Source organism: Dermacentor andersoni, chromosome 2, assembly GCF_023375885.2.
Source record: "Dermacentor andersoni chromosome 2, qqDerAnde1_hic_scaffold, whole genome shotgun sequence".
Lineage (NCBI taxonomy): Eukaryota > Metazoa > Arthropoda > Arachnida > Ixodida > Ixodidae > Dermacentor > Dermacentor andersoni.
Window position 1 is genome coordinate 181658010 of NC_092815.1, and position 15557 is coordinate 181673566.

General features: G+C 46.8%; 1 protein-coding gene across 1 annotated transcript; it reads left to right on the forward strand.

Moving 5' to 3' along the window:
- Positions 1–787: 787 nt before the first annotated feature.
- LOC126540362 (uncharacterized) lies at positions 788–12748 on the forward strand. Its single transcript, XM_050187162.3, has 3 exons — positions 788–1041; positions 8859–9151; positions 10124–12748. The coding sequence occupies exons 1-3, from the start codon at positions 1038–1040 to the stop codon at positions 10409–10411; spliced, it is 585 nt and encodes a 194-aa protein (XP_050043119.1). The 5' UTR covers positions 788–1037; the 3' UTR covers positions 10412–12748.
- Positions 12749–15557: the final 2809 nt, after the last annotated feature.

Sequence of the window (15557 nt, forward strand, 5' to 3'; positions counted from 1 at the left end):
ATCTGTCCACCTATACATGCGAACAAGTTGTAGAAATTTACTTGCCTCTTCTCAAAAAGAAAGCTATCCTCTGGAGCAGAGGCGAAGATAATTGTGACATATACAAAAGCGATGTCGCTCAATGAGCAATGCTTACGCAATCGCCGCGACGATTCACACCGGTGACTCACACAAGAAGAGCTCCCTCAATCACATTATCTGTTTTTAAGCGTCGTTCGACGGCGAGAGGGAGAAGAGCGCGACCGTGAGTCAATCCAAGCGACGCGATACGGGCTTGCAACACGCACACGCGCGCAGGATTTCTCCGGAAACTTATCGCCCCAGGCTCGAGGAGCGCGGAAGGAAAACGTCACAAGCAGAACAGCACGTCGACAGCGGAAGTGCTTCTATACGTGTGTATACGAGCGCGCGTACATGGCACAAGCGGGAAGAGCGAAGGGGACGGGACAAAAAACGAGAGGCCATCAAAACGGAAACGCGGCTTCGGTGTGCAGTGAAGTTCGTGTGGTATGCGCGCGGCCGTTACACACGTACGGCTCGAGTCCCAGTTGCGATCAAGGGCGAAGCCGCGCGGCGGATGAGAGGCGAGCGGAAAACAATCCAGCTGCGGCTGAGTTGTTGTGTACGGGCGTCGGTGCGGTGACGTGGGGCCTCCTTCCACGTGGGTTGCTCATGTAGGAGAGGCCAGGAGTGCGAGGGGCAAAAAAAAGGAACAAAGCAATGGGAGAGAGCGGAGAGCGGGAGAGGAGGGTGTGCAATAACAGCTCGTAGTGGCGATTGAACGTCGTAGATAGAAAGCGACCGATACAGCCAGCCGGTGGACATTGTACTCGCGAGATAACGGCGATAGGCCTGTGCCTCGGGGTGACGATATACAGGACGTTGGTTGAAGAAAACGGTCATATTTCTCTTGTGGATAGCACCGCGGCGTAGTCACACCTCTACTCGACTAACTGTTCCTGCGAGGGTTCCTTACTTCAGACCAGTGCCATTATTGTTGACCGAAGTTCTCACTTGGAAGAAGGCACAGTTTCGACATGAGTGAGTACAAGCCAATGTCTTTATCACGCGTCCTTATCCTCACGGCACTCGGAAAGGAGAAGATATTTTGGAAACTCCTCTTCAAAGTTCTTCTGGGTATCAAATTCTCACGGCAAGCAGGCGGCGTGCTCCGTGTGCGACTCATCTCTGGTGTACCAAGAAGAGTAATTTTGACACAGGATTAAATATCGAGAGTTTATCGTGTCTAGACAACCGCGCAGATTTGTTTATCCTCAAAACGCTACGTATGCGTGAATTTAGCCTTGTCGCTATATTTCGAACCTGTGCTTATTAGTTTACAATATTATTTACGAAGAGAAATGGTGGTGCGCGTTTTTTTTTTTTTTTTTTCTCAATGTTACACACGCTAGCACTTTATACCTAGAGATGTTTCATATTAGAATGCCTGTCATGGTACTTTTTTCGATTTTTCGAGGTTTTCGGAGAACAGAATTGCTTCCTTTTGCGACAGGCGCTGCTCAATATGTTAAAAGCAGCCGTGAATTAACTATATTTTTATCACTCACTCGTTCCTGTTCGTTTACATGCAAGATTGCGTTTAGAGCACCTGTTCATCCGCTCCCTGCATACAGCCTTCTAAACATCCTTCCAATGGGACAATCCGTTCTGCGTATTGCAGCTTGCACTAGTACAACCGCATAACGTCAACACAACTATGGTGGCTTGCAGTAAACAGTGCCAATAACCGTGTGCACATTTTTTTCTTCAGTCATCAATCATTACTGCCCCATTTGTGTCCCGGAAAATGGCTTCCAAATAGGCATTGTAGCAACTTTCAAAACTACGTAATATTCGCCGGCTCTTAAAGGACTAAGGAGGCACCCACATGGAGCGTATTTCAGGCGTTTCGTCGGCGTCGGCACGTCTGTTTAACAGCGAGCAGTAATTGTGCCAAATAGTCAGTCGAAGTACATTCTATGTGATCTAGAATGGCATTTCATAAGTTGAATCATGACCGCGTCAACTCGCCGTGTCACCTTTCTTTCAGCCCTCAAATCGTGTGGCGTAATAAGGCACGCACACGTCGGGCCAAATATATGCGCCCCGTTGCGCTCCCTGCGTGGCTATATACCGTTTAGGGAACGACGTTCTGCCAATGGAAGCACCTTCTACCGATGTGATATTTATACACGCACACAATTTTCATTTTCGTCAACTCCACATATAAGTACCAAAGTTTCACATTTTATCGGGGTGGAATTTTTCATCTTTGTCCTCACTACGACGGCACATCTGTGTAACAATGCCCGGATCTATGCCACCACATAATTTCCGCAAGCAGCAGTACACATACCAGCGTAGATGTATTGTTATGCGCATGTACCGCCTAAAATCATGCCTCGGTATTCGTGGGCGGATATCAAGATGTACGCATATGCACGCGCATCAAGCGTACACTGACCCGCCGCTCTATCTTATGTACACGCATCGTCAGCGTGTGGTTTCGAACAACAGCCCGAAGGACGCAAGGCTTCTCAAAGGACGACGACTTCGAATTCACTCGATATGCAACAGCGGGGAGGTGAGGGCCTCACGTGATGCTCTTGACCATAGTTCAAAGCGTGCCGCCATAATAGATTCTTCGAAGACTGTGTTTCTCTCCCTACAAGAATATTGTAGCCGCATTGCCTCCTAAGCTCCAGCTGGATACCACAGGTTGGAATATTAGGTTGCAACAATATTTTTCAGATTGCAGCAACCAATAGCCGATAATCAATATGCTGTGACTCACTCTCCATTTATCTTTATGACCCTGTATACCATGGTACAATATAAGGCAGAGGAACTGTTTTATCAATTTGCGGTTTCCTGATCATGGTGGCGTCGTCATGAACGAAGTGATAAAGCCCCTACACCTTCCAAAAGCAGCGCCATTCTTACATCTTTCCGCCGCCCCACTCGCCCAGAGTAAGATTTTTCCCGACCCGCCCAGAGTAGCCTACTGACGCAACACTAACTTTAATGATGTTCTTGTACATGTCAAGCTAAGGACAAAGGCGAAGTTAGGAACCGGTCCGTGCGGCCACTCCAGGTGCTCTACATGCAAATCTACTACTATAGTAAAAAGTACAGCGTCGAATTACTCACAAAAGGCAACTTCGAGTTTCACCTGCACATCAAGCATGGTAGTTTACTGTCTAGAATGCGCCACTTGTAGCAAACAATACGTAGGGGGGGAGACTGGACAACAAATTCATACAAGACTCATCGGTCACCGCACAGATACAAAACACAATTTACCTGAAGCAGTAGCCAGCCATTTCAATGAACATGGTCATATATTCGACAAAGCAAGGCTCTATATACTACAAATAAATTTCCGTTCACCTCGCGAGAAGAAGTATACGGAATCATACATCATACACAAGTTTAAATGCCTACACCCGACGGGAATTAATTTGGTATGTGGCAACTTAGAATCTCTAAAAGCTGTAAGCTAAATCTGAAATTCTCATATCATCAACCAAGGAACAAAACACATTGTGCTACCAGCTAACCTTAATTCTCAACCTCACCTATTCCTCCATTTCCAATTTTTCCCTGCCTACTACTCAATTTAATATACTCTTTCACGTTTTTACGCATATATAAACTGCACGACCCCTTTTCCCATACACACCTGCCCCCCCCCCCCCCCCCCCGCTTTTACTCATGTCCCCCTCCTATTTGTTATTCCGGTTTCGCCCCCCCCCTTTTTTTGTCTGTTCTTTATTTTATTTTTCGAAACATCCTCACCAACACATTCCAAAGTCCCAGACGCCAGGATACCTTTTCGGGTGCCTCAGCTACACAGGGTGTCGCCACTTCTGTATACCGCCGTGACGACGCCTAGGTTGAGTTACTGGACTACCGTCCCTTGAAAGACCAAGCCGCTGCCTTCCAGCTACCCCACGCATTGCACCTCAGACTCCTTGTCGCCATCTTAACTCCTTCAATATTACCCGACGCATTGTTGCGACGCTACTCCAGTAGTTCTTTCAACTGATATCTTTTTGGGCCTTTTTTGTTACTCGCGCACTGACCGCCTGACCGGCTCTTCTAAAGCCACAAAAACATGCCGCCAATGACACCCCTGAATGATCCCTAACCTCTCGCTCCTCCAAGACCCTCCCATGCCCTTCTTTTTCTGTCTTTTCTATTTTTCCCTCTTGGTCTCTTTTATTTCTTTTTTTTTCTCCCTCCCTCCGGTAGCGCATTAGCCGTCCACTGCTACGGCAGTGTCGACATAGGCGGCGCCACCGTCGAGGCCGTGACTAGTGGGGGAGTGGAACGGAAGAGAAAGGAAGTGGTTGGAGTTTTAAAGGGCCCCTCACCAGTCCTCATAGCAAAATTTGGTTATACGCTGGAAGTTGTTACGTGTCCTCTAGGAAGCGTTCTGCCGCAAAAAAATTTCAAATCGGCTCATTAATAGCCGAGTTAGAAATATTTCAGTGCCGCGAACCCATGATTTCAGCAGGCGGGCTCCACTGCCAAGCGAGACACTCTCTCCACTCGCCCAATTTAGCCTCCGCAAGCGAAATTCCTACCCTGCATTCTCCCATACCGGACCTCGAGGATCGCGTGGCGCATACGTCATGGGCCCCGCCTTCATTTTTTTTCTCCTTTCTTTTTCTTTTTCCTCTTTCTTTTCTTTTTTCTTTTTCGGCGTTGTGCATTTTTGCTGACGGCGTTGGCGGCGAGCTGTTGTGATTGCAGCGCACAATTTTGCACACTGTGCACAGGGACGCATGACAAGCGGTATAATTCAGTGCTACACGAATACTAAGGCAGAACAAGCGGATCGCAGAGCATTATCACGGCGCTGGAACACGGTAGAAAATGGCATAGTTTTGGTACCTTCACACGTGACTGCACGACCCTGGGAACAAGCAGACGAAGCGGAAGTACATCTGTCTTGCTTTGGTGCGAAGCAAAACAAAAAACACGCAGGTATTCCATTTGTGTGTTTTATTATTTCTCTAAACTTCAATTCGTCAATTCAAGCGACAGATCACCCAAATAACGGATGTTGCCTTGAATAATTCTCGAAGTCATTGTCATCACGAGCGACGTCACACTGCGGACACGAGTACGTCCCCGTCCGGCTTGGAGCGCGGTCTCCGCGAGGGAAAGGGAAAACGGCGTTCGAATTGAAATTTCAGATCTTTCTGCGGCGCGCAGTGAGCAATTCTTTGCAAACACGATCGTTAGCGCGCATTGTATGCTCTGCGCTTGACAGCTCAAAATGGCCAGACCTGGTGAGGGGCAGTGCCTGCGTTGAGAAGAAGCTACGAGTTTCTTTTTTTTTTTTTTTTTTGCATCAATGTTTTATAAGGCTATAGGTTCTGGTGAAAAATGTGTCCACGGGCAAGAGCCGTGTAACATGGAAGAAAGAATATCGCTATGTATGTATAAAGTAAAAAAGAGTAAAGAAATAAGGACATTAAACACTAAAAATAAAATAATAAAAATATAGATAAAGAAGAATAAAAAAAGAAAGACGAAGCAAACAACGAAGTTATGCGTTTGGGCTTTTATTCAGCCAATATAGCATAACCACCATATAGAACTTAATATAAGCTATTGAACAATACAGTTTCGCTGGTCTTCCATCTTCACATGTTGGAAGGGCCCTTATATATATATATACATATATATATATAATAGTTCTCGCACTGAATGTTTAGGCAGCCTTCTGTCTCTGTATGCTTTATTCAATCAAATTGCAGAGATCATTGAGCCCTGTGCATACAATGTTCGCGATACGTTGTTTCCTCGCCTTCGGCTGGTTTTTCTAGATAGATAATCTTGCCGTTGGAACTGTGAACCTCTCCTCCACATGTTGTCGACAGAGAAAGCCTTGTGGCCTCCTTCTCACTGCGTCCAATTTTCACTCACGCCGTATTTCGTTTCATTAGCGATACCAGCTGGCTACAATCTGTGTTCTTTCTGCTGCGTACAGCTCTCCTATTGGACTTGCGCGGCATAGACGCTGGCCACTTCATGTCTGCGTTTTGATTACTCCGGTCGCTGGTTAGGGAGGTGTAAGACGGAAGCAAAAGCAGTGCGAGGCGCTTACTTTTTCGTAAGCGTGCTTCAGACAATATATATAACAGCCCGAAAGTAGCTCTAACTGCCGTAGCAACAAAATAGAAACGCTGCAAGAAGACCATTTTGTGATAGTAGAGTCAAATTTTGATATACCTCTCGTGTTGTTTCTCCGATTATACTGTAATCGGCTACGAGCAACACAGCCCTCTATTTAGACACTTCAGCCTATTCTACAACATGAGTATTCCCTCGCATTTTCATGAAACCAGTAACTTTTGCTGCTACTAACTTCAATCGCGCTTAGTATAAAATTCAGTAGAGAGGCAGCGCGACATGGTTATTGCGCGAGGAGTTTGGTATCGCCGTGGTGAATATTCTACTCCCCAAAAGCTGCGCACACAAGCACTAAACCGAATAACCGATGTGAGACTATTACATACGCTGCTCTACCACTGTGCGCGTGCTCTGGAAATATGGTGAAGCCGACGTAAGATTTATGCAACTTGTTTGTTTTTGTCCTGTAACCCAAGCACTGAGTTCACTGTTTTTGTCCCATTGCTTCTTGAACGGGACCGAAGTTGCCCTCGCTTTCAACGTAGCCTCTCAAAGGTATTAGAAGCTGCCCAACATTTGTTTATTTCTTGGATAGATGGTATAACAAGGGTATACAGTATAGGGTGATCTCCACTTTTCCTCGCTCTACACACGCACCTCACATCCTTGTGAACTGCTATTGCGTCAGTCTTCCTTGCCAGTGTGCATGCGGTGTTTAAGGAAGATAACTATGGCAGAACGTAGCGCTTGTCTGAAGTGATCAGCCTAAGGTGAACTCCGGCGGTGCCCTCATACAAGTACCATGACAAATAGTAGCGGCAAGACTGCAGTGGCCCGAACGGACTGCCAATTTTCTCAATCAAATACCAAAAAAAAAATAGAAGAAGAAATGGCACAGCGACACTTTTTTGGCAGTTGTGCCCAAACGTCCTTTATGTTATAACTGTTGGGCTGCCGAAAACTAAATGGTGTTGAAAATTTCCGCCTTCCTTAAAAGAAGCAAATTTACTGCCCCTGGAAAACACAAAGCCTCACACGTCTTTTACAAAGAAAACGAGATGATCAGCCTTTAAATCAACATGGCGCTGGAAGCGACACAAACCATGGCCCGTCGGAGATTCCCTAATATGATTCCTCACTATTCAAAAGCATGTTTACGGTATCTCAATCTTCTCTTCCGGACATATCTTGGTCCTCCCATACATGTCAGTGGCGTTAACTATGCCGTTACCCATTTTGGGCAGAAGAGCACTTATTAGATGCGGGAAACGTACATTGTGCATCATCATGGTTTGTTCACCGTCAGCGATGGTTGCCCGACATTTCTCCTAATCACTGATCCTTCAGCAGCGATCTGGATATTGAGTTCATGCAAAGAAACCTTCCATCGTCTGTTGACTTGGGGGCTGATTTAGAAGAGCATAGGAGCGCCCACAACCCCACCTATGTGTGACTGAAGTGTTGTATGTTTTTGTTTCACCTGTGCTGTACTCTACCGATTGTCCGACCTCCCGCGGACATGAACACCTGTCGAACTTACCCCTTCCATCTGGTAAAAGAAAATAACACTGTCACCTCGCATGGCAACGATGACGTCTGTAGAGCACTGATTCTTGATCCTTGATTGACGGTATAAAAGACATCGAGGAGGACAGTCAACTAGGTGGCGTGATGACGTTAGGGAATTCGCAAGCACATGGTGGAGTCAATTAATTGACTCAAGACAGGAGTACTTGGAGATCGCTGGGGGAGGCCTTCGTCCTGCAATGGGCATAAATTAGACTGATTGAAACTGAAATTGAAATTAGGCTGATTGAAACTGAAAAGAATGAAACTGAAGCTGATAATGATGATGACGAAAGACATCGTTCAAGGGAATTAAGGACAGCATAAAATTGTCATCAGACTGCGATGTGCCGCTAAGTTCAGCCTCGGATACACCACCACCTAGATTATTTGAGCAGAATTCAATACAAAAGCTTCTATGCCGTTTTTGACTCACGATAGCGTCTCTGCAGATCATTGCTGGTTGAGCAGGTAGTCTGCGGTTTCCACTACAAAGGAAGCACTATTTAGCCCCCCTGGCTTCTCTGTTATGCAGAAATGAGTTTGACGCGTTGCTGATTACTATAGTGTAATATTATTGCTGCCTCCTCTCAGCATTTTTGTCGCACGCACGCCACCTCTAGATGACCACCTCCACTTCTCTTCTATGAAACAAACGCCCGAAAATATTGCCGGCCACTGACATCCAAACTTGTCAGTCGAAAGAGGCATTTCGCCTGTGTCTCTCTTGCCGGTGCTTTAGATCCTATGAACTCATTCGCCAAACTCCATGGATACACCGGTCAAAGTATCTTTCTATAACTAACATTTGAACGTCGCGGTACCCTGACTAACTGCAACCTCTCCTGATGCTCGGCGTCTCTGAAGCAGGAGTGGCGATTATATTCAGGATTACGCAGCATACGGAGCCGGATTACAGTGTTGCGCTACTCGCCATTAAGCTGCACTAAACATCAAACCAGACTTCACATTGTTCCAATAGGAGACGTCTGTGGGAGAGACACATGTCTGTACTAGTAAGTCAGTCTCGTATAGAAAGCAAAAATGCTGTTTTGCTAACCTAAGTGTCATGAGACTCATTACGGTTTAATATAAAGGCATGGAAAATAAACCGCCGCGCTTTGTAACGAGTTGTCTCCCTGCAGGTGCGCCGTACGATGCCTACTACCCTCCTCCGGCTGGAGTGCAACCGTTCCCACAGCCAGCCCCTGTGGCAGGTGGCGCGGCCCCGCCTCCGCCGCCCTATTACCCGCCCCAGACTGCAGCCACGGCCAGCGTCCAGCCCGCCCCCTATCCAGCGGGCTATCCACCGGGCTATCCACCACCGCCACAGCCTGCGGTGATGCAACCGTCGTACAACCCGACATACGTGAACGCGCCACCGTCGGCGCCACCCGTCACGGTCATTGTGCAGCAGCAGCCCAACGCACAGACAGCGGTGAGTGCGTTTACACGTTCGAAATACCCGCTGGTGGATTACATAAAGCGCAGACCTTACCTTGATACAGGGGGTTGTGTTTCAAAGGGTCCTGCAATACCTTTGTTTGTTTGTTTGTTTGTTTGTTTGTTTGTTTGTTTGTTTGTTTGTTTGTTTGTTTGTTTGTTTGTTTGTTTGTTTGTTTTCGGAACTGAGAACACACTGCAGTGGGTACAATGTATTTCAGTGAGTATACTCCCACAATTTTTTTAGAAATACCTAATAATAAAAGAGATATAAAGAGATAAATGTTTACCTTCTCTATTCCTCCTCAGCATGACGTTTTCTCAGCTGGGACGGTGCCCATACCAGTGCCCTGCGTATTGCTCCTTTCTTTATCTTCTTCCAGCGGGGCACTTATGGCCACCCTATAAAACTGGCGTCGGAGAAAGGTGCCAGAGAGCGATATAGAAGTGGTGACAGTGCGGGTGAACATACTCATGATTACCCATCCCGCGCTTCTCGATGACCTGACGGAGAGACGCGCGAATAATTTCCTAGCTCTGCAAGTTGTTGAGCTAGTTGGTTAATGTCCATAGTAAAAACAACGCCAAGGACATAGACGAGCATCAGGATGACACAAGCGCTCTTCATCTTTGACTTCGCTTAGTTCAATTACTTTACAAATCCTATCCCCACTGCTACGGCTCAAATACGACTTTCGATAACCACTTGATGCGCAACGGTCACTCAGAGCTTATAAGACGCGTTTTGAGATAGGGATGCTCATGTCTCATATACCTCGTCTCCTTAAAGTAACCACTGTTATCTCTCGGCCCTCAATAACCATATGACAGAGGAAAGTAAATAAAGACATCGCTTGCATAGTTTCCGACGTGAAGATATGTTTATTTCTTGTTTCCCTCCTTTCCGTGGGCAGCACGGTTTCTAAGCAAAGACGCTTCTTTCTCTCCTCTATCTCTCTTTCCGCAGCCAACACAGGTTGTCCGGCCACCCCCTCAGCAACAGCAGAGTGGCAGCAGCGGCATGGGCATGGCAGGAGCGGCGGCAGTGGGTATGATGGCGGGCGCCGCAATGGCCGGAGTAGCGGCGGCTGCGCACAGTCACGACAGGCACCACCACCAACCGCCGCACCTTGGGCACAGACCGGGGCTGCTGAGCCGAGGACACCACGGGCCGGTCAACGTGCACATTCACCCGCAGCCCACGCACTGGGCGGCTAGACTCGCCATGCGGGCGAAAGAGCGGCGACACCACTAACTGCGACCGGCGGAGTCGACTCGGGCTATAGCGGCTTGCTCGAACAAACAGCAGACTGTCTAAAGCATGAGCTGGACACTAGACCGTTTTCCTATTGCGAAAGAAAAAAAAAACGTCTAAAGCCACAGCACAGCACGCGACTAGGAGGGTATTGTTACGTGGAGATGTACGCAGAAAACCATTTACAAGATGTATTTATGTGCAAACCTAGTCCCAGCGCTCGACAAGACGGCGATGGTGACTTCAGAAACTGTGGCACCTACCCACAGTGGAGGATTGACGAAGAATCAGGCAGCTCGCTTGAGGGCTCATTTCATGGCGTGGGGAAGGAAATTTGAAAGGGTCTCTTCAACGCTTTCGAAACGTTTATATAAGGAAAAAGAATGGAAGTTTGAGTATGCAAAGTACTCGCGCCTCATCACGTTCGGTTCCGCGGCCGTTATCTTCGCCGTCGAACAAAGCCGCCACCTCTATGGAAAATTCCCTAGGTCTTTTTATCATATGACCACCTACTTCATGGCATATCCCCCACAGATGGTTTGTCATCATTAAGATTCCCTAGATCTAGGGATTTTACACATTTCAATGCGATACCATTGAGGAGCCCGTGTCGCAGAAAATCCGGTGTCCCGCGTCGGGCATCGCATCGACAAAAAGATTTTCGGACCATGTACGCTCGGGCCTTAAATATGATGCAAGAAATTGATTGAACTAGTTGAGTTTCTCAAACTAAAGTACGTAGGAATATTGTAAACTACGATGTTGTCTGTGTCCCTCTCCTCGTCCTGTTGCTTGCACACAACTTACAGACATGATAGCTCTCAGATTGTAATTTGACTATACGATAAAACATAATTCTGTGACGCGACAACTCGGAAGGAACCTTTTCACACACACAAACCGACCGCGGCGTTCACAGACTAGCCGCTGAGTCCGGCGTTTTGCGCGCGCCGGCGTAAGTACTTGGGGGCCATGGAGCGGCGCGCCCGGTTCCTTGCATTAAATATCAGACGTATATCTGCGTGCTTCGCTGCAAATGAAATGTAAGCGCGTAAATGTGGTGGTGTTAGGTTAGAACAGGTCATTCAAAAAAATTATTCGCATCTTTTACGTTGCTGTCGTGCCGTAGCAGACTTCTGACGCGGTTACATTCTGCAAGAGAGGCTCAGTGCCCATCTTCCTAGCAATTCCAATAAGGTAATAAGGCAAACTGACAATAATATTGTCAATTTGTTCTAAGTGCGAAACAAGAGTGAAGGGCAAGAAAGCATAAATGTACTAATGTGTTGAAGTCTTCTGTGAATACGGAAGGGGAGCGGGGAGGGGGGGCGGGGGGAGAGGTCGTCAAGCAGGAGGACATAATGTTATGTCATTATTTGAGCTTGAGCACAATGACTTCATTATTTGAACATTATAACACAAGCTTATAAATAAAATAGTCTTCATTTACATAACATGAAGATTTATGTATACGGATGTAATATTGACAAAATTGACCACATTTTGCACAAATCTAAGGAAATCTAGGCAGATTTCTTTCTCCAAGTTAAGGGGAAAACTGGCTTCAGAGGTTGGGAGCACTGTCGTTGTGTGTCATGCACCTATGGTCTGCACAAAAGAAATACCAAACGCGGTGCTCCATGGGAATGCGGGAATGGGGTGAACGATGCTTCAGAAGTTACCTGGGAAAAAAGGACGACCTTAACTGGGGAGGAACGCCTTTCTTTTTTCAGACTAGATTTGCCTTTGCAATCCCCTGAATAATTCCAAATAATGAGTCAAATTCTTCAGTATTTCATAACGCCGTGAGGTAGCCGACAACGCGCTGTCTCCAGAAATTCCTAAATCATATCAGTGACCTACGTGTGGGAGATGAGAAGAGCGTGTGCGTTGATCCCGCAATAGCTAGCACTAACTGCTGTTTGTGTAGCGCGTAAAAGTTGCGTTGGGAGGAAGCACATTCGTTCCGGTATGCCGCTAAATCTGTAGCTTCAGTTCCTCTCCGCCTCTTTCTATCGCCGTTGTGTTGTTGCCTAGGCAAAATGAGCACGAATCGATTACATTTGAATGACTAGTTCCGGTTTTTGCTGTCAAGTTTGTTCGAGAAAGTCAGCCCAAGATAGTTTTGCGTTCACTCGATGAGCGACGAAAATAGCAGCTGCCGTCGCCTTGCTAAAATCTTCCGTGGTGCCGGGTATTTGAGGGGAAGCACTTGTGTGATCATGCTACAATAAAGGCGAAGGCCTCTGCGCATACAGGCGGGTCCTGAACTACACCATTGTACATAAACGCACTGTATCGATTATTGTTTATTAATAAAGCCTTTTTTTATCGGTGTCTACAAAGTTTATTTTCATTCTGTCGGTAACTGGAGCCCATGGCGACACTGTGCTTGCTCTAACGCCCGTGCAAGAACACGGACGCGCTACAGAGGACTTTGCGAGCTCTGCATGTAGCAGCAGTGTAAAACATTTAAGCGAAATAATGGAATAGAATCATTTGTTATCAATCATGCAGTTATTTGTTATCAAATGTGCAATACGGTGTACCCTCTGGAAAAAGCATTTGACAGCTGCAGAGCAGCGCCTTTTCTTTCTCCCGCACTTTACTTCGCTTTACGTTTATTCTTTTTTTTACAATAATCACGCATACCGAGTCAAAAGGCAAGCAATCGCCCCGCCATCTAATTGCACAGATATCGTACATAGACGGAATGCATATATAGTACATAGCGGGCCCACTACGGCAGGCTGAAGACGGGACGGCACCCCGTGCATAGAGGTGTCTCTATAAGATTCGCCTATAATCAGTTTACCCTCCCCACCCCTTTTAGTCTAATGTCGTTGAATCTGTCATACACTTCAAGTTTAGCAAATGTTTTGAGCAGCGCTAGAACTCTAGTAAAAAAAAATTTCGCAATGCATACCCTTCCTTAACTACAACGAACCCTCTTTAATCACAGCAACGCAACACGATCGACCGTGTCATCATTCTGAGCAACTTTTTGTTATTTTCTTAGTTAATTCATGGGAAACAATAAACTTTCCTTGTGTTGTATTGATGCGATATTTTTCTTCCTTATTTCTCGTGTTTTGTACACTTTTTTTTAACCCATTTCCTGGGCCTGTGCAAAAAACTCACTCGATCTCGAGCTGTCAGTACAAACCGCAATAACTGGGGAAAATGTTCCAAGTCTTCTTCGACCTTGGGCTCATTAACCTAAATATTACGTTCCATCTCAGCCATTAATCTTCCGCCATTGGTCAACATTTTTCGGGCCCTACCCACTTTGCTTGTCGGTCGATGGCCCGAAACTGAGAGGACTTCCACTCCTAAAATGCGTCTACGCGCTGATTATGCATGATTCTGCTATACAAAAGAGAAAAAAATATAGTTGCTATTCTACGTCTTTGTCGCCATTAGCACTCCGCTATTGGCGAGTTTATCCGGCCATGCCCACTTTGTCTGTCCCTCGACGTCGCAAAACCACGAAAACTCAATCACATTGAAGTGATGTCTACGCACTTAAGTTGCATTATTATGCCTAACAAAACTGATTTTGGCATAGCCGGAGACTGGCCCCGTTCCGAAAGGAGTAAAAAAATGGCTGCCCGCTGATCTCTATGGCGAGAATGAATTTCTTTCCATATAAGGATTTAGCGTGGCAGCATGGTGTTTTCAAGCACTTTCAGCACATATACGACATCGCTCTGCTTGAACTTTCCCTTGCGTGCCACTGCGATTTTCGACCAGCCACAGCAAGCCGAGCCACAGCCGGGCTGTAACGCCGCTTTGATTGTTTGTGTACTTAAGTGTCGCGAGTCGCCACGTGCTTTGTGTATAGAGAGGGGGTTCACTTCCCCCCAGGTCAGCGGGGCAACCGTTTCTGTGTTATGAGGGGTCAGAAGGATCGCGCAGGGTCGAGTGACAAGTCATGGCAGGCGCCAGTGGTGCGAGGTGCGGATTCGGGGAAGTTGGTACTGTGCGCACGGAGTTGGCAGTCCGCCGACGACCACATGGGGCCACACAGACAAGCCCCGAATTGGACTGCTGTACGCGGAGCGGTGGTCCTGGCTCCCGAGTGCCTGGCTAATTGTAGGCGCCGCCGAGGTTAAGGAGGGCTTAGCAACATTCCCTTACAAAAATCATTGCAGACTTGCTGCAGAAATTCTGCATACCCCGAGTCACCCGGGATGCAGAATATCTGAAGACAGGTGACAGACTTTCTGTCACCCCCTGTCACCTCCCAGCGCCCAATTGGTACACCCTTTCTGCAGAAATTCTGCATACCCCGAGTCACCCGGGATGCAGAATATCTGAAGACAGGTGACAGACTTTCTGTCACCCCCTGTCACCTCCCAGCGCCCAATTCGTACACCCTTTCTGCAGAAAGTCTGCTCAATCTGTGTAGCTGCAGGATACAGCATTTCTGCAGAAAGTCTGTCGAGATTGTGGTCACAGGATTACAGCATTTAGGCAGACATTAGAGAGAATTTCTGTAGCCCCACTATGGGGAACTGGCATGCATGCATGCAATAAAATAACAGACGCAATAGTATTCTTTGCACATTTTATTTGTCTCCGATTTCTTCCGGGCTGCTTGGTTGGGACCAAAATTATCGCTTCCAAGGAATGAAGTAGTGAGTACCGACATCTCATGTGTGTGGCAGTGACCGTCTTGCACACACCTTGTCGCAGCATGCAAATCAGATGCTTTGACGCGCTGTTCAGCCTGCAGAAGTGCCGCAGGCTCCCAAGTGGTGTAGATTCCTCTGGCTCACAAAATCCTGACATCCCTAAACAAGAAGAAATGTTCAGTTTACTGTAAGCCCTGCTGAAACTGTAAACTTGTGACATTGTGAAACGTCTCGTACAAACAGCTACATGAAGCTGCATGGTTGCACAAATACCCGATTATTACATTACAGGCAGTTAATATGTAAATGGAACTGGAGCAAACATGAATCTACTATAAAAAACTTCACACAAACGCACGTCTGTACCAAGTCAAATGCGAATTGCACAAGCAGAAAACTCGTTAACACATTATAAGCGTTCGAAAACCTAATTTATTTATGCGGTGCAACAAAGCCCTGCCCCAAAGGACGATGCATTGAAAAAGAACAGACTCCCTCTTTTTCAGGTG

Excerpts from the sequence above, each read along its gene's own strand:
- LOC126540362 (XM_050187162.3), top strand. Across the intron at positions 9,152-10,123 it reads AGCCCAACGCACAGACAGCG|CCAACACAGGTTGTCCGGCC; the intron begins GTGAGTGCGTTT and ends CTCTTTCCGCAG.